Source organism: Mastigoproctus giganteus, chromosome 9 (genome assembly GCF_048544385.1).
Source record: "Mastigoproctus giganteus isolate SK-2022 chromosome 9, ASM4854438v1, whole genome shotgun sequence".
In the NCBI taxonomy this organism is placed as follows: Eukaryota; Metazoa; Arthropoda; class Arachnida; order Uropygi; family Thelyphonidae; genus Mastigoproctus; species Mastigoproctus giganteus.
Window position 1 is genome coordinate 206,154,619 of NC_143583.1, and position 25,563 is coordinate 206,180,181.

Sequence of the window (25,563 nt, forward strand, 5' to 3'; positions counted from 1 at the left end):
CACTGGCGGGATAAGTTTTTTAGCTAGCAAAGGTGCTGGTTTGAAAGATTTGTTTGAAATTTCTAATAAATATTACATTTAATATTAAATTGTTTCTTATTTTCATTTCGATGCCATATGCTTGCAATTCACTATGTACTGTCTATGTACATAGTCATATTATGAAGGTACATATAATACATACATAGACAAAATTTTAGACTAGTTTTCCTTATATATTTCATACTTTGGAACGGAACCCCTTTATTACTATGGGAGCAGTAACTCAGTATTCGCATTTTCGGTATTCACAGCATTTCTCAGGAACGTAACCCCTGCGAATAGCGGGGGTTTTCTGTATTTTACAAAACAGTTATGTTTATTTTTATTAAATTGCATTGGGTCATAATCTTTCTTGAATTGTTAGAGGTCTCATTATAAGACGCAGTTTGAAGGCATGAGTATTCCAATCTTTGGAACTTAAATTAATTTTCCAGGCCTGCATAAGGCTAGTGTGATATGAATATTAGATAAAATTTTTGGTAGTTATCATTACTAAAAACTAGTTACCATTTATATAGTTCAGTTGTGTTTATAAGCCCAGTTTTGTGAATTTTTAATTTTGTGTGTATGTGTCATTCACCAACATAAAATGTCAGTTGTTTATTTATTTTTATTTATTTTTTATAGCTGTTGGTTCCAGTGGTTTGTATGAAGTTGAACTCTGGGATCATTTAGGCAATTCCATAAATAAAGTTTTCCAGCATAAAAAGATTACTTCAAATGCTGTATCAACTCAGCCATCTCTTAACAAAAAAAGTGATAATAGTTTTACCAGAGCTTCCCCTTCATCCAGAAAGCCAAATTGTTCCACTAGTCTGGAAAATTTACCTACAGATGAAGGTAGTAATACTTGGAAAACCAATAGAATCAGACAAGAATTTTCTAAAAGTGAACTGAAAAGCAATAGTCCTTCAGCTTCTGAAGTGTGGGACAACCAAAATAATAGTCCAAAATCAAAAAAAGGTAGTTACGATTCCAGATCTGTTGAAGAAGTCCATATAAATCATCCAGTTAAAAATTCTGAAGCATCATTTGGCCCAAAGAATAAAACACATTGTGATAATAAGTTAACACAAGTTGATGACCTATATCAACTTCCTAATGATTATAAGTCATTAATTGTTCCTAGTGGAGCATGTCGAGATATCAGTTTAACCTGTATTATCAGCCCTAGTGAATTTTATTGTCATTTATTGGAAAATAAGTCTGACCTAATAAAGTTAGCAGAAGACATTGATAATACTTATTCTTGTTTGAATCATAAAAACTTAGCTTTAAGAAACGTTGAACCAGGTTTGCCATGTAGTGTTATTTTCTCAGAAGACAATTCTTGGTATCGTGCAAAAATACTTAATGTTGATAATTCCATAGCTGAAGTTCAGTTTGTTGATTATGGCAATACTGAGAAGATTTCCCTCTCATGTATAAAAAGCTTGAAACCTGAATTTTTTAAACTTCCAACTCAAGCTCTGAAATGTGGTCTGTTCAATGTGTTACCTCAAGGAAATTCTTGGACTGCTGAAGATACTTTAAAATTTAAAGAAATGGCAAAAGACAAATGTTTAGTTGGTCGATTTGCTCAGAAGCAAGATGATGGAACATATTTAGTGAGTTTAACTAATTTAGATAAAATACAAAATGATATTCTGAATAAAGAGTTTGTTGACATGGGCTGTGGTCGTTTGGGAAGTACTCAAAAGCCAGCTTTGAAATCTTCTTTTACTGTTTTAACTGATATCACTTTTACGGATCCAGTGATCGCTAATGGTGATAGAGAAGAAGTCAGTGTCACTTGGTTGTTAAATCCTAATGAATTTTATTGCCAGTTAGTATCCTGTGAAACACAGTTTAAGAGCATGATGTATGAAATCCAAGAATTTTATGGAAATATGAAAGAGATGGAAGGTGTTATTGACAGACCTCAGCCTCATATGGCCTGTGTTGCCCGGTTTACCGAAGATAATGCTTGGTACAGAGCTCAAATACTTCGTGTGAATGGAAATCATGTAGAAGTATTTTATGTAGATTATGGCAATTCTGAAGAAGTTAGTCGAAAGCAAGTCAAGTATATTCATCAGGAGTTTATCTGCCATCCTGCATCTGCAGTCAGATGTAAAATTAGAGGAATGAAGTCATTATCTGAAGATGGCACATGGAAATCTATTTCAGAAAAAACAGTGCAAAAATATTTTATAGGGAAAACATGTTGTATATTTTTAGCACAATATGAGAGCTATTTTCTTGTTGATTTTGAAAGAGATGGTAGAAGCATTGCACAAGAAATGATTGCTGATAGACTTGCACTTCCTGTTAGCCACCCAGATTCTGTATTATCACAAGGTAGCCAAGGAAGCCTTGAACAGGTCTCTGTCTCATCTGCTTCTGATAAGCAGACACCAAAAATATGTAAACACGTAAGTGTAGGTAATGTGGGTGATATTATAGATATTTTTGTGTCATACGTGACAAGTCCTTCCCACTTTTGGTGTCAGCTTCATACCTCTGAAACACAGTTAAATGAATTAATGGATTCAATTTCTGCTCATTATTCTGATTCTGCAGAAGAAATTCAAAGACTTGCAAACCCAATTACTGGAATTGCCTGTGTTGCCAAATACAGTGAAGATGAACAGTGGTATCGAGCTGAAGTAAAAGGTCGACCATCACCAAGTAAATTGGAATTAATATTTGTGGACTATGGAAATTTAGAGACAGTACATCACACTGAGGTAAGAGATACAGTAAATTTTACAATTTTTTAAAATTATATGCAGTGCAATTCCAGATGGTTTCAGTTTTTAATTAAACTAATATGTATAATAAGTTTAGTCGGTATTTACGTGAGGTAGGGTCTGAAAGTTACAGTGATGTAGGCATTTTGCTATCCTGATAATAGCAATGTGGATTTAGTGTCTCTGTTTCAGTACTTTCTCTTCATTCTACTACATTCTTTTGCCAATGTTGATATTGGAATCGGTCTTAGGCACTATTGGATAGCTATTGGAATCAGTCTTAGAAGTGTTGAACATCTATCATTGCTGATTTTGTTCTTGGCACTGTTAATTCTGCAGTCCTTGAATATTGTATTAATTCATCTGAAGTCTGGCAGTGAGAAGTTACACTATCAATCATCTGCAGTGGTATAGGAGTTTTGTCCTTTTTAATTCATTGGGAGAGATTTGGATTTGAATCCTATCAGTGACTGGAAGAATTCTGAAAGGTTTCTTTAGTAGTGTAGAATTTGCAAGGCTATTTCAAGACAGTAGTTGAAATCAAATCAAAATCCATATGCTTTACTTGCATTCAGCTTTGATCATGGAGAGACTTTCTGCTCTCACAGAAAACCTAGTTCTGATCACTCAGCACTGAGGCAGGCTTATTGTTATCTGCAGACTACTTTGAAACATTATTGGAAATCCTATAGTATTGTTTTGCATAGGGCAAGTATTGGCCAGTTCCAGGAGTTAAAAGTAAACATAGTTATGTTTTTAAATGAAGTTTTACTTCCATACACTGCTTGGCTGTTGACTTAGATGAAAATACATTAATCAGTGAATTTTCAATAAGTACATTAATAACATTAAATACATTATTCAGGGTTTTTTCATTCATTCATTCGAATGTGTTCGCTAATGGAGACCACCTGCTATCTAATGAGAAGCCGACAAGTTTCGAAACAGCTATTCTGCCAGTATCTCAGATTTTAAATGTATAATAGATTCGCCTATTCTGATAATGCCATACAATTTAAAAAGATTAGCAACTTAGGTAGAAATGTGAAAAACTGTATTTATTCCTGAGTCAATTACCGAGTCAGTTACTGCAAAGTACTCAGCACCTGGTCTTCAGTAAGAATAGAAAGTATATTTATAATTGAAATTGAATACAGGTAAGTGTATGGATTTTTATTTGAAGGTTTCTTCACTTGGGGCTGTAATTTCTGATTTCAGGGAGAGGGCGTAGAACTTTCCACATAATTTATTCTGCGTTTTTTTAACCTGCCATAACATGCAAATTGTGATGTGATGCACTGGTGTGCCTTAAGGTAACTGATGTAAGGTTGCTGATGTGGAAGAACCCAACAACAGTAATGCCAGCATCACTGCTGCATCCTCTACAGTTATCTTTGCACTTCATTGTGATGGTTGGTGAGAAAGTGCATGTGAGAAGCCAGTGAAGCAAAGCCAGTTTTTGTTGGTAAAACTTTGTTTACTTTCAGATAATATCTCCCAATGTGTGATTTGTGTTAGTGCTCCTACCTTCAGGAATGAATTCATAATTTAAAATTCTGAATTTTAAATTCTTAAATTAAACTTCTGACATCAGTTTATAATGTCTGCTAAAATTTCTTTTTGTGAGACTAGGAGTGTTTATTTTTCATTTTTTATTTTTTTTGTCAAACCAATTACTATTGTGTTATCCATAAGTCATTCACGCAAGTTCAGGTTTTTGGGGAGGGCGGTCCAAAAAATATTTGCATTTACCCAGAAGTAGCTTGATAGAAAGGTGAAAACTTTTTTTGTTTAATACCTTGAAATCTCTATAGCAACCACACAAATTTTGGTTTTGATTCTGCAAGTAGAAAACACCAAAAACAAGTTTTATTATAAAAGATTACCTTCAAAAGGGCTATATTGTGGCAGCGAAGTATTATCCCAACTTCCTCATAAAGCTATGTGCTGCTATAAAAGGGAAAAAAGTGGGGAAAGTTGTCAAAAGTTGTGTACCTGCTCCACCATAATGCCCCTGCATATTCCTTGCATGAAGTGTGCCAAGAATGTGGGTTTGAAATATTGTCACATCCTGCTTATTCTCCCAACCTTGCACCCTTGGATTTCTTCCTTTTTCCTGCTCTGAAGTACTTTCTTTGTGGAAAACACTTTGCTGCTGACGATGCAGTGATTTCTGCTGGTTTGAAGGACAGTTAGAGAGATCAAATGTATCCCGTCTCTACAAAGCAGATTCCTTCTACCTGCGAGTGCAGGCCAAGCTGATAAAAATTTTCTCCCCTTGCAAGAGTCCTTCAAGTCTTCAGTCTGTATATAATCCCTTCTATCATGCCTGGGCAGAATTGCAGGCACATAGACATTCTGACCTAACTTGCGGAATTTCAGCAGGTCCTGTATTTGTCTAACAAATCATCAGATTGTGTGTGCTTAATATCATTGGTCTCCACATGAATAATAATATTTTCTTTACTCCCTTTAAAATCTGACAATCCGTTGGTGACATTATTAATTGTTGCTTCTGGCAGACATACCCTGGTTCTAGTCCACCTATCCTTATTACAAAAAAGATTTCCTGTTTTCCTGACAATGGAATCTCCTAATAGAACTAAGTCCTTCTAAGCCAGAGCAGTTTTCCCTTGGTTATTCTGCTCTGCGGCCTGAATTGGGAGTGCATCACTTGGTAGCTTACTAGAGTCTTGAGTCACTGACGAGCTCCCAGTTGCATTATTCTTCAGGGCCATCACCTGTTTTTTCAGTGGCTCAACTTCTAGCAGCGCACCAAATTTTAACTTTAGATCGGTACACTCCATACAATGGTGACAAAGAAAAGAATTGCCAGGTGAGCTATGATTATCCACTAGGTCAGCCTTGGAATACATGCCACAGTTTCTGTAAATGATGAAATTATGATTCACCCAGAAATCGTCATCAGTTATTTCTGTATATCCTCTGACGAAGTGTTCAAGGTGAACCTTGTCACAATCATTGTTAAATTTACTAATATAATATTATAAAAATTAAATTTGCGAACTATTGCAGAAAAAAAAAAAACTTATATCAAAATAAACGTATCAATACATTAAATAATTTATTTAAATGCAATTATCTAAGCTATCAATCCTAATCTAATCCTCTCTAATCACTATGCTCTCCTTGCACCTTAGAAATGCGTTGGCTCACTATGAATGCCATGCTACATATTATAGAGACAGTGGAGGCATGCAGGAAACAACGAAAATTGCTCCACTTCAGAGATGATTGCAGTGAAAGTTTGTCAGTATTTTGGAAAGTAGAAAAACTTCAGTTTTTTTAATCACTAATTAATGGTTTGTGTGATATTGTTATTTTCAAGGGTTACCTGTCAGGTGACTCACCTTTTGGGATGCCACAGCCACGCTCGGTTAACCTGGTTGTGGTTATAGCACCAAAGTGTAGCAAAGATGTTTGTGGGTGACCTGGGTTGTAAAAACTTTCTTTGTAATTTTTGGAAAATGTTTTTTTTTTTTTTTTTTTTTTTTAATTCTGCTTGAATAATTCCGATGCTTCATCTTTTCTTAATTGGTTGCACTACTTATTATAGGTACTTCTAAGATTTAAGTTTTTATTAAAAGTTAAAAACGTGTTTTTATTTTTCAAAAAAATATATTTATACAGTCTCTTAATCTTTTCCAGTTTCTTATTTAAAAGACCACAAAGTGCACAAAATTTTGAAAAAGCTGATATGCATATATATCATCTTATTATATATCTCTCTATACATTAAAGAAGTTTTCCTCCTAGTGATATTTATTCGAGCTAATGGGAGAAGAGGGTGGGGAAATTGTCACTACAGATGCACAGGGAAATAATTAATACATCATTTCCTGATTAGATTTCGATCGGTGCATTATAATGTTAGTATATTAGTATAATGTTATTATACTAATACAGCATACAAGTTAGTGCAAACGCATCATATTAGTATGCAGCTGAACTCTGAATTAGCAAAAATATGCAAAGGCCGCATCGTTTAAGTTATATTTCATATTGTGAATACCTTCACAATGAGTTGCCATGATATTGCACTACTTCGAATAAGTAACACTTCACCAAAGGAGAAGACTGTTGTTACTTATTCTCGGCGGATACCACCACCCAGATAGCACCGTTTCAGGGCTATTTAGCTCTTCTTCAGTGGGTGGGTAGGTACCCTATTGATGCAATGATGACAAAACAGTTACGAAGTATAACTCCACAATATGAGAGATGCCTGATGGTGTAAAATACAAATTAAAACTGAAATACATTAAGGGCTTTAGCCTCAGGCTGCGAGAGATTTAGACAATGTACAAGTTAGTGCAAATGCATCATATTAGTATGCAGCTAAACTCTGAACTCTGAATTAACAAAAATATGCAAAGGCGGTATCTCGTTTAAGTTATATCTCATATTGTGAATACCTTCACAATATGTTGCCATGATATTGCACTACTTCAAATAAGTAACGCTTCACCAAAGGAGAGGACTGTTGTTACTTATTCTCAGTGGATACCACCACCCAGACAGCAATGTTTTGGGAGGCGCCTCCATAGCCAGGTGGGAAGGAGCAGCAGTGTGTAGCACATGCTTCTTGATTAGACCAGGGTTCGAGCCCGTCACCACCAAATATTGAGGATGCTGAAAGGTCAGGGAATGACCACTGCATATCCCGGAGCAGTATGGCCTTAGTTGCTAATGCTCCTAAAAACCAAATAACAAACAATAACAAGCACTGTTTCAGGGCTATTTGGCCCTTCTTCGGTGGGTGGGTAGGTACCCTAGTGATAACTTAAACGATGCTGCCTTTGCATATATTTGCTAATTCAGAGTTTAGCTGCATACTAATATGATGCTTTTGCACTAACTTTTACGTTGTCTAAATCTCTCGCAGCCTGAGGCTAAAAGCCCTTAACGTATTTCAGTCTTAATTTATATTATACGCCATCAGGCATCTCTCATATTGTGGAGTTATACTTCATAACTGTTTTGTCATCAGCTGGAGAGTTAATTCTGGCAACGATACTCAAAAGTTAAAACTTGCTGACATTATGCCTGTCTCCTCTCCCTTTTTGTAATTTTATAATTTTGAAATTTTTGTAATTTTGTACACTTTTGCAATTTTTCCTGCATATGAGATTAAAAAAAAATTGAATAAATCCATTTACATGTTCGTCAAACATTAATTTTTTGCTTCAATCAAATTCAGTACGCATAGTTGCGAGTGCTGCATAAGCATTTAGGGAAATTCCAACTTACATAGAGTTCTGTGGCCCCGGGTGCCAAGCATTATAGTGATCAAGCGAATTTCAGAGTGATTCATAGAGCGTTTACTCAGAGCCAAAGTTCTTATTTAGTTTAAAAAGTTTTTTACATTGTCTTTAATTAATAACTTAGTCTTACAAATTGTAAGCAAGTTTTAAGAAAGGAAATCCACCTTTCTTTTTTCTTTTTAAACTAACGTACTAACCCTTATACCGCATGGTCACTCTAGCGGCACTGCTCCTGCCTCCCCGTGGCGGGGCCGGTAACCTGGGAGAAGAAATCCACTCTCCCGGGGCTGAAAGGAGCAAAGATGGAAAACAGTTCATTTCCACCTTTAGAGCCATCGAGCTCAAGACTAGCAAATAAAAGTGACAATGAAAATGACTATTCTCAAGCAAAGAGGTTGAAAACAACACCTAAAGAGGAGATACCAGCCTTCCTCATCTTGCACTCTCTATCAGATCAGCCTCTGAGCAAATTATCACCTTTTCTAGTGCAGAAATGCATTGAGTCTGCTGCTGGTTCACCTAAATCAGTAAGGCGACTTCAATCAGGTGATCTTCTAATAGAAACAACTCAACCTCAACATTCTGTAAAGCTATTAAAGCTCACAACTTTTGGAGGACACCAAATAAAAGTTACTCCCCATGCCACCTTAAACTCCTCAAAGGGAGTAATAACAGAATGGGACTTATTACTTGTACCAGAGGAGGAAATTGTCCAAGAATTACACGATCAAAAAGTCATCCAAGCAAGGAGAATCTTGACCCGAAAAGACGGTACACTCGTTCCAACAAGAAGCATAATTCTTACCTTTAGCACTCCTAACTTGCCAACATCTGTGAAAGCAGGCTACCTGCATTGCCGTGTCCGACCATACATTCCGAATCCCATCAGGTGCTACAAATGCCAAAAATATGGACACTCCCAGACTGCATGTCGAGGTGAGGCAGTATGTCCCATCTGCGGGTCAAAAGACCATAACCAATCTGATTGTGCCACTACCACTCCGCATTGTCCAAATTGTAAGGGTAACCACCCAGCTTTCTCAAAAACGTGAATTATGGAAGCAAGGAAAAAAAATTCAAAAATATAAAGTAGAGAACAAAGTGACATACTCAGAGGCAAGAAGACAGATAATCAAAACAGAGATAAAGCAAACATATGCCGCAGCAACTCAATCTTCACAGTCTGTAGGGATCCAAACTGAAGTATCGATTCCTCCAAATATATCAATTGCGAACTGGGCACGTTCGTTGCTTTCTGTTTCAAAACAGTCTCCTGCACAAAAAACAAGTGAACAGTCCAATAATACCCCAGTCACCATACCAACGGAGGCCTCCTCAACAATAAAATCAAAAGTAATAGAAACCAAAAAACCGCAAACATCCACCACCGGAATGGACATTGATGAACATCATGAAGCAGAAGATACAATTTTAGAACTACATGCAAGTGATGAGATGGATGTGACCCGACCCGTTTTTCCTAGGAAAGACAAAGCAAAAATTGATCAATACAAGCAAGCTGCAACTAAAAAACAGTCAGAATCGAAAACAACACAAAAAATCACATAATGGAAAAAATCCTTCAGTGGAATTGCAGAGGATTTCGAAATTCAAAAGATGATTTGCAGGATCTGATTGATCGGTATGAACCAGCTGGCATAGCCTTACAGGAAACTCTTCTAAATTCACGAGTGTGCCCTTCCGTCAAAAATTATACCATCTTTAGACGAGATAGGAGCATTGACACGCCAGCTCATGGAGGGGTGGCTATCATTGTCAGAAATAACATTCCATCCAAGCATGTATCCCTTCAGACTCCTTTTGAAATAGTGGCAGTGCGCATTGAAATTGGTATCACCATTACAATAGCCTCTATATATCTCCCTCCTAATTTTGCTTTCTCCTCAGATGATTTAGAAAATCTAGTAGATCAGCTGCCATCTGCTTACTGGGTGACTTTAATGCTCATCATCCTCTATGGGGATCGCCAAAAATTGACAAAAGGGGTAAAATAATAGAATTGCTGCTTGATACTCATAACCTTACTCTGTTAAACACTGGTGAACCCACATATGTCCATTTTACTACAGGATCCATGACTGCAATAGACCTTTCAATCTGCTCTCCCTCCATTTATGCCAATATGGGGTGGTCAGTTCTCGATAACCCGCTAAACAGTGATCACTTACCGATTCTTTGCAGTATTCAAACACAAGTAAACTTATCTCCATTGCAGCGATCCACGTGGAAATTCTATAGGGCAAACTGGCATAAATTTTCCTCCCTAATCCAGTTTGATGATGAGATAGTCCAGTCTCAGCCCATAGATAGTGTCAACGATCATATAACAAATCAAATATTACAAGCTGCAAATTCTGCAATACCAAAATCTTTACCTGGGAAACGCAGACAGAGACATTACTGGTGGAATCAGGAATGCACACATGCTAAACAGACAAAAAAATCGAGCTTGGAATCTGTTTAGAAAATTTCCTACAACTGCTAATTTTATTAACTTTAAAAAACTCAAGGCCAATTTCCGCCAAAAAAGAAGAAAAGCAAAGAAAGATGCCTGGATAGACTTTGCTTCCACCATAAACAAGGATACGGACAGCAGACTCATCTGGAAGAAAATTCAAGCACTTAACGGTAAATTTGTGCAGTCTCCAGCCTCAATCCTGAACTGGAAAGGGCAAGAATTGTCTGATCCAAAAGAAATAGCAAACGCATTAGCTGAGTCTTTCGCCAGTATATCAGCAGTGTCCACATACAGTCAAACCTTCCAAAAAATTAAGGCATCTGCAGAACAACATAAAATAAATTTTTATACTAAGGCATCTCAGCCGTACAATCAGCCATTCACTTTAAAGGAACTTTTTGAGTCTCTAAACAAAACATCAAGTACTGCTGCCGGCCCAGACGGAGTATGCTATATAATGTTAAAAAAGTTAAATAATAAAGCAATAAGTTCCCTATTGAGATTCTACAATCGAATTTATTTAGAAAATACTTATCCACACTCATGGCGTCACTCAATTGTACTAGCCTTTCCGAAGCCAGGTAAGGATCATACCATACCGAATAATTACAGGCCGATATCGCTGACTAGCTGTTTAGGCAAAGTCTTAGAAAAAATGGTGCACAGGCGGTTAACGTGGCTTCTGGAAACAAACAATCTGCTAAACCGAAATCAGTATGGTTTTCGGAAAAACCACTCAACCTTAGATGTGATGATTAAAGCAGAAACAAATATCCGCAATGCTTTCATCAAGAGACAACATCTGGTTATGGTCAATCTCGATATTGAGAAAGCGTTTGATACCACTTGGCGATATGGTATCCTTCAGGATCTTCGATCATTCGGTCTGAGGGGGCAGTTACCGCAATTTATACAAAATTTCCTACATTACAGAACTTTTCAGGTCAGATATAGGAACGCTATATCCAAATCATTTGAACAAGAGGAGGGTGTACCGCAGGGTTCCATCCTGAGTGCAACACTATTCACAATAAGAATTACAAATATAACACAAGACATACCAAAAACAGTTGAATCATACATGTTTGCCGATGACCTGATTATCTCTTGCCAGTCACAAACCATGATTTCCATTGAAAGGCAACTTCAAATGTCCATAGCCAGAATAGAATTGTGGGCGCAACGGAATGGCTATTCATTAGCAGAAAATAAATCGACTGCAATTCATTTCTGTAAAATACGAAAATTACATCCAGATCCTGAAATATATTTAAAAAACAATCAGATTCCTCTTACCAACAATTTTCGTTTATTGGGTTTATATCTAGACAGTAAACTTAATTTTTCCAATCACGTAGCCTACCTTAGAACGGCCTGTCAAAAGAAATTAAACATCTTAAGAGCTGTGTCATCTAACTCCTGGGGTGCTGATAGACACTCCCTCACACATCTTTATAAAAGTTTTATCCGGTCCCGCTTAGATTACAGGTCACCTGTCTATGACTCTGCAAGAAACAATTCCTTGCTACGTCTAAATACTGTTCAACATAGTGCCCTAAGGATAGCCACAGGTGCCTTCAGGACGTCTCCAGTCCATAGCCTATATATTGACGCAAATGAACCGCCATTACACCTTAGACGAAAATCCTCACTATGTAGCTATGCTGCAAAAATAAAAAGTATTCCATCTCATCCTTGCTGGGAATACCTGTTTAACCCACAGTATGAAATGCTATATCGTAATAAACCTAATGAAAACCGCCCTGCGGGTATTAGATTGCAAGAACTGATGCTCAGTTGGAATATAAACTTCCAGCATATCCTTGAAGACGTAGATCCTTCTGAACATCCCTGGTCTTATTACTCACATCTCTGTGATAATTTCTTTCTGAGATGGAGAAAAGGCTCCTTGCCAAACAACAACTTCCAGGCAGCTGCATAAAGCCCACGCCTTAGAAAACGCAGAGAAATTTCACATATATATACAGACGGCTCCAAAACAGATGAAGCTGTAGGTGCTGCAGCAATTTCTTCTGCTTTTTCAATAGCTGTGTCTCTTCCAACAGATTGCAGTATCTATACCACAGAACTCTATGCAATAAAACTAGCTCTAGATAATATAACCAAACAGCAAATCAAAAAAGCTCTTATATACACCGACTCCCTAAGTGCCGTCACTGCCATTCAATCTACTACTTCTTCCTAACATCCCATTCTGAAACAGATACGGTCTCAATTATACCAATATCAAACATCCAAACAGTTGGTTACCTTCTGCTGGATCCCTGGGCATGTCGGCATCCCAGGTAATGAAAGTGCAGATCATGCTGCTAAACATCCTACAAATAGATCACTCTATCATCTGAAAGTCCCACACATTGATTATAAATCCACTATTAAAACAGCATGTAGGCTTCAATGGACTAATCTGTGGCAAACACAAGTGAATGATAAACTGTTTCAGATTAAAAAAGAACCTCAGTTGTGGACTTCTAGTTTCAGGAAAAGCAGACGTGAAGAAGTGATTTTGGCAAGACTCCGCATTGGACACACACATACAACTCATTTGTTCTTGCTTATGGGAGAAAACCCACCTCAATGTTCATTCTGTCAGACTCAGCTAACAATCAAACATATCCTAATAGAATGCCCTAATTATTCAAGTAACCGGAAATCCACTTTTTATTCTGCATCCAATCTGCTGGAACCTTTAAATTTACTACACATACTGGGAAATAATGCAAATTTTGAATCACTGTTTAGATACTTGAAGAGCATAAATGTATATAATGGCCTTTGACAACAATTATATTAATAACTCAGTCATAAGTTAATAATGAAAAGGCACAATATGGCCCAGGAGGCCCTTGTGCCAAAAAACCCAAAACAACAACATCAACAACAACATAGAGTTCTGCGGAACGCACTCCTTATGTAAGTCTGGGAGTTGCTGTAAAAAGAAAAATAAAACCAATTTTAATAGAAACTTTTAACTTAATTATTGTAAAATAAAAAAAAGGTATAAGAAAAAAATTTAAACATTTAACAAGTTAAGTTTAAGTATGCTTTTATATTACACGTTTTCTTGGTTTATTATTATTATTATTAGAAATTTTTATCACTACTTTAGAAAATATTTACACTGAAAATGAGGCCTCTTTTTGGGTGAGGCCCCCGGCCATGGCTGGTTTGGCTGTAGCTTTAACACAGCCCTGCCTATAACAATGCTGAGTTGGCACCTAATTTCCTCACACTCCTAACATCAAGTGCACACAAAGACATCTGTAGTAATATCATGTTCCTGGTTGTCCACAAACATCAAACGAGCGGTACAGTTCAAAAGGTTGTGATCCAGAGGACAACCACCCACCTCAATTCTCCCTCCAGTCACAGAACTCCCACTACCTTGAGCCTTGCTTTGCTGATGCTGTAACACTTTTTCATAATGCAAAAATTCAACTAACCCCACTAAAGATATTTTCAGTGTCAAAAAAAATCACTTCAGAAACTATTGGAGTTAAAAGTTTCTCTATATTTAGGAAGGTATAAAAAATTTCAGATTGTTAATCATTAATTAACAGGTAATACAGGAATGTTATTTTCAAGGGTCACCTGTCAAGTGACCCACCAGGTTAAGCAGGGATCAGTTAGCCAATCTCAGGCAGGTGTGTCCATTTTAGAAAATACAATATATAGACTTTGTACATTGATTCCTCATGGTTTGAGTTGTCTTGCTGCTAATCCAAAACTGTCCACACCTTTTTGATCATCTTGGTACAATTTTAGTATTATGTTATCTTAATATTTTTAAATACTTTTGTATAATTTCTCCAGAAATGTCATCTGCACTAAATAGACAAATATTATTGCATATTCATTTTATGTATAGTGTTATTTTTTGTACATGCCATTGTTGAGCCTCACATTGGTATCCTCTTTGGGTAGGGCTGTACTTACATTTCTCTGGGCCCAAGGCACTAAGCTCTTGCAGGGCTCCCTTTAAAAATACCAGAGGCCAAAAAAAAAAAAACTTTCATATATGAATATGATCAGGAAAAAAAACAATTATTTTTATAAAGAAGAGTACTGAACTAAATTCTGTGTCACAACAGCCCCATGAGTGTACGATGATCAGCCACACCGCTTTGGCAGGTAATTACGTGGTGAGTGAATCGACTTCCATTGCTGTGTTTCGTGACCAGCATCCGCTGCCCTTTCACAAGTAAACAATCACATTACAATAAATTTGGGCCCCCACAGGAATTGAATCCATCATCAGACCGAGCTACGGGGGAGCCGAACAACAATAAAATAAGTACTACAAATTAGTGTAATTGCTAATTTTATTACAAAAACAATATCAAAAATTGTGTTACAAATATGTTATAAAGACAAATATTGAAATACACCTGGGTGCGAGGTTAGCGTGTGCGGACGTAGCTCCTTGAAGCTCTTGAAACAGAGAAGTTTTTCCTGATTTATTTTCTGATTTATTAGTTTAAATTGTCATTAACTTATTTTCTAGAGTAGCTTTATATTCCTAGTTACGATACTTAGTTTAAAGTTTAACTTAGACAGAGATTTTGTAGATATTACTTAGTATCGGTAACGGTATCAAATCCACTTGTCACAAATTGAACGAGAGGTCTTTTTTTTTAACCAAATTTAGTCGATTTATTAACCAATTGTTATATCAAATTATCTTCTATAAGTAGATTATAGACCTAGTCTGGATCCTTAGTTTATTCTAAATTGAGATAGCGAGATTTGGAAGCTAATCAATACTTACGAGTCCGTAGAAGTACCTTTCGTGAATTCCCGCCATTTTTACACGATAGCATAAGCTTAGTGTAGTATAGTGCATAATATAATATTGTCAATTAATCAGTAAATCTATTAATCTTGATAAACTTTATTGTCAATTAAATTGTATTTTTAACTCTATATATATATAACGACTTAATCGTAACAAATAATTAATACATAACTATAGTGGTACACGTGATACGGAAGTTGTATAAAGAGAACTCGTAGAAAACACAAGATACCGAAAAAAAAATATATATATATAACATAACTGTTTTGGGATATAACTTAAGGATTTAATTTTTGTTTTGAAATTTTATTGAATTAAATCGGAATCATAACTCTGACCAGAGCAGCAAAGCAAAAGGCTCAAGCTAATGGGAGTGCTGTGGCTCAGGGGAGAACTGAGGGGGGCAGTTGCCCTCTGAATCACAGTCTTTTAAAATGCACTGTTTGCTTGATGTTTGCGGAGCAGTCGGGTACGGGACATGATACTGCCAAGGGGGATGTCTTTGTGTGTGCACGATGTAAGGAGTGCAAGGAAATCAGGCGACAACTCAGCGTTGTTATGGGCCTTTATGAGAGCTTGAAGGACAGGGTGGATGCCCTCGCAGGAAATAAATTGAGGGGTCCATCAAGCTCTCAGCTGCCCACATCAACGCCAGAGCTTGCACTTGGTCATCAGGCAACACAGAGGCAGCCCCCTAGGCAGAATGCGCTGGTCCCACAGGAACTAGTAGTTGTTGGTGACTCTATTGTCAGGGAAACGGGGAACATGCTTTGTAAAAAGGATAGGTGGAATAGGACCAGGGTATGTCTGCCAGGGGCAAAGGTTGATGACGTTGTAGAGCGGATATCATCTTTTAAGGGCACAAAAGGTGATATAGTTGTACACGTTGGCACTAATGATATTAAGAGTAGGAGACCGGCGGAATTACTTAGCAAGTACAGGTCACTGTTGAAAAAAAGCCGTGAATTAGGGTTGAATTTGAAAGTGTCTGCAATTCTGCCCAGACACGATAGGAGGAAGTATATGATGAGAGCCTTGTCGATCAATTCGGCCCTGGAGGGATTGTGCAAGGCTCAAGGGGTAGAATTTTTTTCAGCCTGGACTGTACTTGTTAACAGGAGAGATTGCTTCTACAGGGATGGGATACACTTAAATAGAAAGGGTGCAAGAATTTTTGCTGATGCTGTCGAGGCAGTGTTAGGTGGGTCGGAAAACTGCTAGTTGGGGGGGATACAAGGACTAATAGATTAACAGTGGCCACTGGCAGAGGTGGAAGTGATTCTTGCACTGCTTCTATTGAAATGAGCAGAAGCCTGAAAAACAAGATGCAGGATATTTCAGAGACTGCTGGGAGTCATTGCGGTACAAGTAAACACATGGGTTGTGTTAGGGTAGCTAAGAATAGAAACAGGTGCATGTAAACCTGCGTGTACACCAATGCTAGGAGTTTGGTAAATAAATTTGATGAATTTGAGGTATTGCTCAAAACATCAAAGGCAGATATTGTTGGGATATCAGAGACGTGGTGTCACACAGATATAAGTAATGCGGAACTGGAATTTGGGGAATACAATGTGTATAGAAAGGATAGACAGGACAGGAGGGGAGGAGGGGTTATGCTATTAATTAAGAAACACATAAAGTCCAAGGAAGTGAAGCCAGTCGACATCGATGGACAGGGCAGTGTCGAGTCAGTTTGGTGTGACATAAGCATAGGGAAATCAAAATTGAGAGTAGGAGTGTGCTATAGGCCTAATGACTCTGATGAGTATAATAAGATATTGTACAGGGAAATAGAGTGGGCCAGTAAATCAGAGAGTCTTATAATGGGGGATTTTAATTTCCCAGATATTGACTGGAATTTGTGGGTTGGTCACTCGCACACTAGCAAGGCTTTTGTGGATTTATTGGATGATTGTTTTCTACATCAGCATGTTCGTGAGGCAACAAGAGGGAGCAATACTCTTGATCTGATTATCAGTAGTGATTCTTCATGCATTAAGAATCTGCAGATAAATGAACCACTAGGTGGCAGTGATTACAGTGTGTTGAAGTGGGATTTACTCAAAGAGGTAACTACCATTAGGGGTAAAGGGAAGGGTTATTGCTTCCGTAAAGGCGACTATGATGGTCTGAGACAGTATTTAAATTCTATACGGTGGGACCAACTGATGATGTTACCAACAGCAAACTCAAAATGGGAAGCATTCAAGGAACTAATCTTGGAGGCTACCAGGCTTTACATACCAACTAAGAAATATTGTTCAAGGTTTAGGCCTAAATGGTTGTCAGATGAACTAATGAGACATGTGGCAAAGAAGAAAAATGCATGGGATACATACAAATTAATGGGTGACATGGAAGCCTATGATAGATATAAGTTGGTCTGTAACCAAGTCACAAAGGAGATTAGGCAGGCAAAGGCAGACTATGAAAAATCCTTGGCAAAGGATGCAAAGAAAAACAGAAAAGAGTTCTTTACATATTTAAACTCGAGAAGGAAAGGGATGAATCAGATTGGTCCACTGGATATTGATGGTTCAACAATTGAGGATCCTGCTCAGGAGGCTAACAATCTAAATGAGTATTTTGCATCTACATTCACGCATGAGGAGTTATTCAGGAAGGAGAATGATGTAGGTAAAGTAAACATTGGCAGTGAGCTGGATGGTTTTGTAATAACTGAGAGGAAAGTGGAGGAGAGATTGTTGAGGATAAACATAAAAAAGGCACCTGGGGTGGATGGGATCTATCCAGTTATATTAAAGGAGGCAGCAAAGGAAGTAAGCAAACCCCTAGCCATAATTATGAGAGCTTCTTTGGACTCAGGGGAGGTACCCATAGACTGGAGATGTGCAAATGTAACCCCAATTCACAAAGGAGGATCAAAGGCTGACACAAGTAATTATAGACCTGTTAGTTTAACTTCTGTTCCAGGTAAATTAATGGAGGCACTGGTTAAAGAAGCACAGCAGGATCATCTAGACAAGAATTCAGTTATAGTTCAGACTGAGCATGGTTTTGTTAAGGGCAGGTCTTGCCTGACCAATTTGATTGGATACTATGATGTAGTCACAAAAGAACTGGATGCAGGGAATAACTTTGATATTATATATTTGGATCTTAGAAAGGCTTTTGATACTGTCGCACATGGAAGACTGCTGCACAAATTGGAGCAGTGTGGCATTGGAGGCAAATTGCTGCTATGGATAAGGGGATGGTTGAGTGGCAGAAGGCAGAGAGTGGTAATCAATGGACACTGCTCAATGTGGACTAATGTTATTAGTGGAGTTCCTCAGGGTTCAGTGTTGGGTCCGTTGTTGTTTTCGGTGTTTATGAATGATATTGATGGTGGGATATCAAGTTTAATGTCCAAGTTTGCAGATGATACAAAGTTGGCAGGGTTGTTAAGGACACTACTGACGCTATGCTGCTGCAACAGGATCTGGAAAGGTTGAACAGATGGGCTGAGAGGTGGCAAATGAAGTTTAACATTGACAAATGTAAAGTACTACATATGGGAAACAGTAACCCCAGAGCAACGTATCAACTCTGCGGTACTACACTGACAGTGGTGGAGAATGAAAAGGACCTGGGGGTAATTGTGCAGGCAGATATGAAGTTCTCTGAGCAGTGCAGACGAGCTGCAAGAGTAGCTCATGGTGTCTTGTCAATGATATACAGGAATTTTTCTAGCAGGGATAAGGAGGTGATTATTCCCTTGTATAAGGCAATGGTTAGGCCACATCTTGAGTACTGTATACAGGTCTGGAGGCCTCATTTCAAGAAGGATGTAGAGCTGCTGGAACGGGTACAGAGAAGGGCAACAAGATTAGTAAATGGAACAAAGGGTTGCTCTTACGAAGAAAGGCTTAAGTTTTGCAAATTACAGAGTCTGGAGACTAGGCACCGGCGAGGTGATCTGATAGAGGTGTATAAGGCTTTGAATGGTTTGAGCATGCTCAATGCCAATGGGATTCTTCATCTTGCTCAGAATAATCACCTGAGAGGGCATAAATTCAAATTGAGGAAGGACGGATGTCGGATAGATGTGCGGAAATTTGCCTTTGGCCAGCGGGTGGTTGGTTGGTGGAACCGACTTCCATCACTTGTTGTTGAAGTTGATAGCCTAAACAAATTTAAAGCTCAACTGGACAGGTATTTCGAACGAACGGAGGGGTGAAATGGGAGTGGGGTTTTTTTTTTTTTTTTGGCTGATGCTGAATAAGCTTGCTTTCTTGCATCATATGCCTCTACTAATGCTAATGCTAAAGACATTCACATCTTGTTTGTCAGCAGTAAATAATAGCAGGTACATTATAAAATAGCAATGGAATAGCTAAATTGTGAATTCATACAATTTATTTGTATAAATATTTTTTCCTTGACTTTACCATGGCAAAAATATCTATTAAATCATCATAATTAACTCTATTTACTTGTTCAGATTCAATAAATAACAGTGACAAATTGCTCATTTTATCTTGAATTAAACCATTCCTCAAATAGTTTTTTACTCATTTGAGAACAGCAAATGACCGTTCCATGCTTGCGTTATTAAAAATATTTTTAATGTTGTTTCATCAACCTTGGGAAATATATATCTTAATCCATTATTAATGATATTATACATTTCATTCATATTATTTTCTCCTTTGATAAACATTAAAAATTGGATAACTTAATCTTTAAACTTTTCCAAGCCAGTGGCATTTTTCTATATACTTATTAATTTATCGATATTAGCATTAGTTGAGGCATATGATGCAAAAAAGCAAGCTTTTACAGTATCACCCAAAAAAAAAAAAAAATTCCCTTCCCATTCACCCATCCGGTCACTCCAAATGTTTGTCTAGTTCAGCCTTAAATTTATTTAAGCTGTCAACTTCCAGAACAATAGATGGAAGTCTATTCTAGTAATCAACTACCCATTGGCTAAAAGCAAACTTCTGCACATCTATTCTACAACTGTCTTTCCTCAATTTGAATCTATGCCCCCTCAGGTACTTAGTCTGAGCAAGTGGAAGTATCCCGTCAGCATTGAACCTGCTCAAACCATTCAAGGCCTTATACACCTCAATCAGATCAGCTTTAGCATTAGCATTAGTAGAGGCATTTGATGCAAGAAAGCAAGCTTATGCAGCATCAGCCAAAAAAAAAAAAAAAAAAAACCCCACTTCCACTTCACCCCTCTGTTCGTTCAAAATACCTGTCCAGCTGAGCCTTAAACGTATTTAGGCTATCAACCTCCACCACAAGGGATGGAAGTTTGTTCCACCAACCAACCACCCGCTGGCTAAAGGCAAATTTCCGCACGTCTATCGTACATCTGTCTTTCCTCAATTTGAATTTATGCCCTCTCAGGTGATTTTTCTGAGCTAGAGGAAGAATCCCATCAGCATTGAGCATGCTTAAACCATTCAAGGCTTTATACACCTCTATTAGATCACCTCGCTGGTGCCTAGTCTCCAGACACTGTAATTTGCAAAACTTACGCCTTTCTTCGTAAGAGCACCCCTTTGTTCCATTCACTAATCTTGTTGCCCTTCTCTGTACTCGTTCCAGCAGCTCTACATCCTTATTGAAATGAGGCCTCCAGACCTGTATACAGTACTCTAGGTGTGGCCTAACCATTGCCTTATACAATGGAATAATCACCTCCTTATCCCTGCTGGAAAAATTCCTGTATATCATTGACAATACTCCATGAGCTACTCTTGCAGCCCATCTGCACTGCTCAGAGAACTTCATATCTGCCTGCACAACCACCCCCAAGTCCCTTTCATTCTCTACCACTGTCAGTGTAGTACCACAGAGTTGATACGTTGCTCTGGGGTTGCTGTTTCCCATGTGTAGTACTTTACATTTGTCAATGTTAAACTTCATTTGCCACCTCTCAGCCCATCTGCTCAACCTTTCCAGATCCTGTTGCAGCAGCATAGTGTCAGTAGTATCCTTGACAACCCTGCCAACCTTTGTATCGTCTGCAAACTTGGACATTAAGCTTGATATACCATCATCAATATCATTTATAAATACAGAAAACAATAATGGACCCAACACTGAGCACTGAGGGACTCCACTAATAACATTAGTCCACGATGAGCAGTGTCCATTGATTACCACTCTCTGTCTTCTCCCCCTCAACCACCCCTTTATCCATAGCAGCAATTTGCCTCCAATGTCACACTGCTCCAATTTGTGTAGCAGTCTTCCATGTGCAACAGTATCAAAAGCCTTTCTAAGATCCAAGTATATAATATCAAAGTTATTCCCTGCATCCAATTCTTTTGTGACTGCATCATAGTATCCAATCAAGTTGATCAGGCAAGACTTCCCCTTAACAAAACCATGCTGTGTCTGAGCTATAACTGAAGTCTTGTCTAAATGATCCTGCAGTGCTTCTTTAACTAGTGCCTCCATTAATTTTCCTAGAACAGAAGTTAAGCTCACAGGTCTATAATTACTTGTGTCAGCCTTTGATCCTCCTTTGTGAATTGGGGTCACATTTGCACATTTCCAGTCTATGGGTACCTCCCCTGAGTCCAAGGAAGCTCTCATAATTATGGCTAAGGGTTTGCTTACTTCCTTTGCTGGCTCCTTTAATATAACTGGATAGATCCCATCCACCCCGGGTGCCTTTCTTGTGTTTATTTTCAACAGTTTCTCCTCCACTTTACTCCCAGTTATTTCAAGATTCTGTAGGTTACTGCTAGAGTTGAATACACCTCTGGCATTCCCCTTGCTGAATAACTCCTCATGTGTGAATGTCGATGCAAAATATTCATTTAGTTTGTTAGTTACCTGAGCAGGATCATCAACAGTTGACCCATCAATATCAAGTGGACCAATCTGATTCATCCCCTTCCTTCTAGAGTTTACATAAGTAAAGAACCCTTTGCTGTTTTTCTTTGCATACCTTGCCAAGGATTTCTCGTAATCTGCCTTCGCCTGCCTAACCTCCTTTGTAACTTGGTTGCATATCAACTTGTATCTATCATAGACTTCTGTGTCGTGTTAATTTGTAAGTATCCCATGCATTTTTCTTCTCTGCCATATGCCTCATTAGTTCATCTGACATCCATTTTGGCCTAAACCTTGAACAATATTTCTTAGTTGGTATGTAAAGCCTAGTAGCTTCCAAGATAAGTTCTTTGAATGCTTCCCATTTTGAATTTGCTGTTGGTAACATCATCAGTTGGTCCCACTGTATAGAATTTAAATACTGTCTCAGTCCATTGTAGTCGCCTTTACGGAAGCAATAACCCTTCCCTTTACCCTTAATGGTAGTTACCTCTTTGAGTAAATCCCACTTCAGCACACTGTGATCACTGCCACCTAGTGGTTCATTTATCTCCAGATTCTTAATGCATGAAGAATCACTGCTGATAATCAAATCAAGAGTATTACTCCCTCTAGTTGCCTCCCGAACATGCTGATGTAGAAAACAATCAACCAACAAATCCACAAAAGCCCTGCTAGTGTGAGTAACCAGCTCCCAAATTCCAGTCAATATCTGGGAAATTAAAATCTCCCATTATAAGACTCTGATTTACTGGCCCACTCTATTTCCCTGTACAATTCCTTATTATACTCATCAGAGTCATTAGGCCTATAGCACACTCCTACTCAATTTTGATCTCCCAATGCTTATGTCACACCAAACTGACTCAACACTGCACTGTCCAGCGATGTCGACTGGCTTCACTTCCTTGGTTTTTATGTGTTTCTTAACTAATAGCATAACCCCTCCCCCCTTCCTATCCTGTCTATCCTTTCTGTAGACGTTGTACTCCCCAAATTGCAGTTCTGCTTCCCTTATATCTGTGTGACACCACGTCTCTGATATCCCAACAATATCCGCCTTTGATGTTTTGAGCAATACCTCAAATTCATCAAATTTATTTACCAAACTCCTAGCATTGGTGTACACGCAGGTATACATGCACCTATTTCTATTCTTAGCTACCCTAACACAACCCATGTGTTTACTTGTACCGCAATGACTCCCAGCAGTCTCTGAAATACCATGCATCTTGTTTTTCAGGCTTCTGCTCATTCTAATAGAAGCAGTGCAAGAATCTCTTTCACCTCTGCCAGTGGCTACTGTCAATCTATTGGTCTTTGTCTCCCCCCAAGCTAGCAGTTTTCCGACCCACCTAACACTGCCTCGATAGCATCAGCAAATATTCTTGCACCCTTTCTGTTTAAGTGTATCCCATCCCTGTAGAAGCAATCTCTCCTGTTAACAAGTACAGACCAGGCTGAAAAAAATTCTACCCCTTGAGCCTTGCACAATCTTTCCAGGGCCGAATTGATCGACAAGGCTCTCATCATATACTCCCTCCTATCGTGTCTGGGCAGAATTGCAGACACTTTCAAATTCAACCCTAATTCTCGGCTTTTGTTCAACAGTGACCTGTACTTGTTAAGTAATTCTGCCGGTCTCTTTACTTGTAAGGATCTCTTGCAAGGCAGAATTACTTGTTAAGTAATTCTGCCTTGCAGGTGCCTAGACTCTAGATGCTGCAACTTGCAGAACTTAAGCCTTTCTTCATAAGTGCACCCCTTTGTTCCTCTCACCAATCTTGTTGCCCTTCTCTGTACTCGTTCTAGCAACTCTATATCCTTCCTAAAATGAGGCCTCCAGACCTGTATACAGTAATCAAGGCGTGGCCTGACCATTGCCTTATACAAAGGGATAATCCCCTCCTTGTCTCTGCTAGCAAAATTCATATATATCATTGACAAAACTCCATGACCTGCTCTGGCAGCCTGTCTGCACTGGTCAGAACTTCATATCTGACTGCATAATTACCCCCAGGTCTTTTTCATTCTTCACTTCCCTCAGAGTGTAGTACCACAGAGTTGGTACGTTTCTTTAGGGTTACTGCTACCCATATGCAGTACTTTGCATTTGTCAATGTTAAACTTTAATTGCTACTTCTCAGCTCTTCTGCCTAACTTTTCTACATCCTGTTGCAGTGGCATACTGTCTTTAGTGTCATTAACAATCCTACCAACTTTTGTATCATCTGTAAACTTGGACATTAAGCCTGATATACCTTCATCGATATCATTGATAAATACACAAAACAACAATGGGTCCAGCACCGAACCCTGGGGGTCTCCACTAATAACATTAGTCCACATAGAGCAGTGTCCATTTATTACCGCTCTCTGCCATCTCCCACTCTACCATCCCTTTATCCATAGTAACTTGCCCTTAATGTCATACCATTCCAATTTGTACAGCAGTCTTTCATGTGCAACTGTATCAAAAGATTTTCTGAAATCAAAATTATTTTTAGCATCCAGTTCCTTTGCAACCACATTGCAGTATCCAATCAAATTGGTCAGACAAAATTTCCCTTTAAACAAACCCATGCTGTGTCTGAACTATTGCTGCTGTTTTGTCTAGGTGATCCTGTATCACCTCTTTAACCAGAGGCTCCATTATTTTCCCTGGAACAGAAGTTAAACTAACAGGTCTATAAATATTTGTGTCACCCTTTGAACCCCCTTTGTGAATTGGGGATACATTTGCACATCTCCAGTCGATGGGGACCTTCCCTGACTCTAAGGATGCTCTCATAATTATGATTAAGGGTTTCCTTAATTCCTTGCTGTCTCCTTCATTATAACTGGATAGATTTCCATCTGACCCAGGTGCCTTTTTTATGTTTAACTTTTAACAATTTTTCCTCCATTTTGATCTCAGTTATCACAAAATCACTAGCTCCCTTTTAGAGTTTGATAAACTTCTGGCATTCCCCTTCCTGAATAAATCCTCTTGTGTGAATGTAGATGCAAAATACTCATTCAATTTATTAGCTACTTGAGCAGGATCATCAATAGTCGAACCATCTATGTTAAGTGGACCAATCTGATTCATCCTCTTCCTTCTAGAGTTTACATAAGTAAAGAACTCATTGCCGTTTTTCTTTGTGTCCTTTGCCAAAGATTTCTTGTAATCTGCCTTCGCCTTTGTAACCTCCTTTATGACTTGATTACAGACTAGCTTATATCTGTTATAGGCTTCTGTGTGTTGCCTGATAATTTATATGCATACCTTGCATTTTTCTTCTCTGCCACAAGCCTCATTAATTCATTTTAGGCCTGTACCTTGAACAGTATTTCTTTGTTGGTATTGAAAAGCCTAGTAGCCTTCAAGATTAAGTCCCTGAAGGCTTCCCATTTAGAATTCAC

The 25,563-nt window shown here is 38.2% G+C and overlaps 1 protein-coding gene across 1 annotated transcript in view; it reads left to right on the top strand.

The window, feature by feature from the left end:
- The window catches only part of LOC150081073 (protein tudor-like), a 114,632-nt gene that overhangs the window by 34,895 nt on the left and 54,174 nt on the right, over positions 1-25,563 (top strand). Inside the window, exon 4 of the mRNA XM_090380906.1 lies at positions 670-2,771. Coding sequence (XP_090237032.1) covers positions 670-2,771 — 2,102 coding nt within the window. The remainder of the gene's footprint in view (positions 1-669; positions 2,772-25,563) is intronic.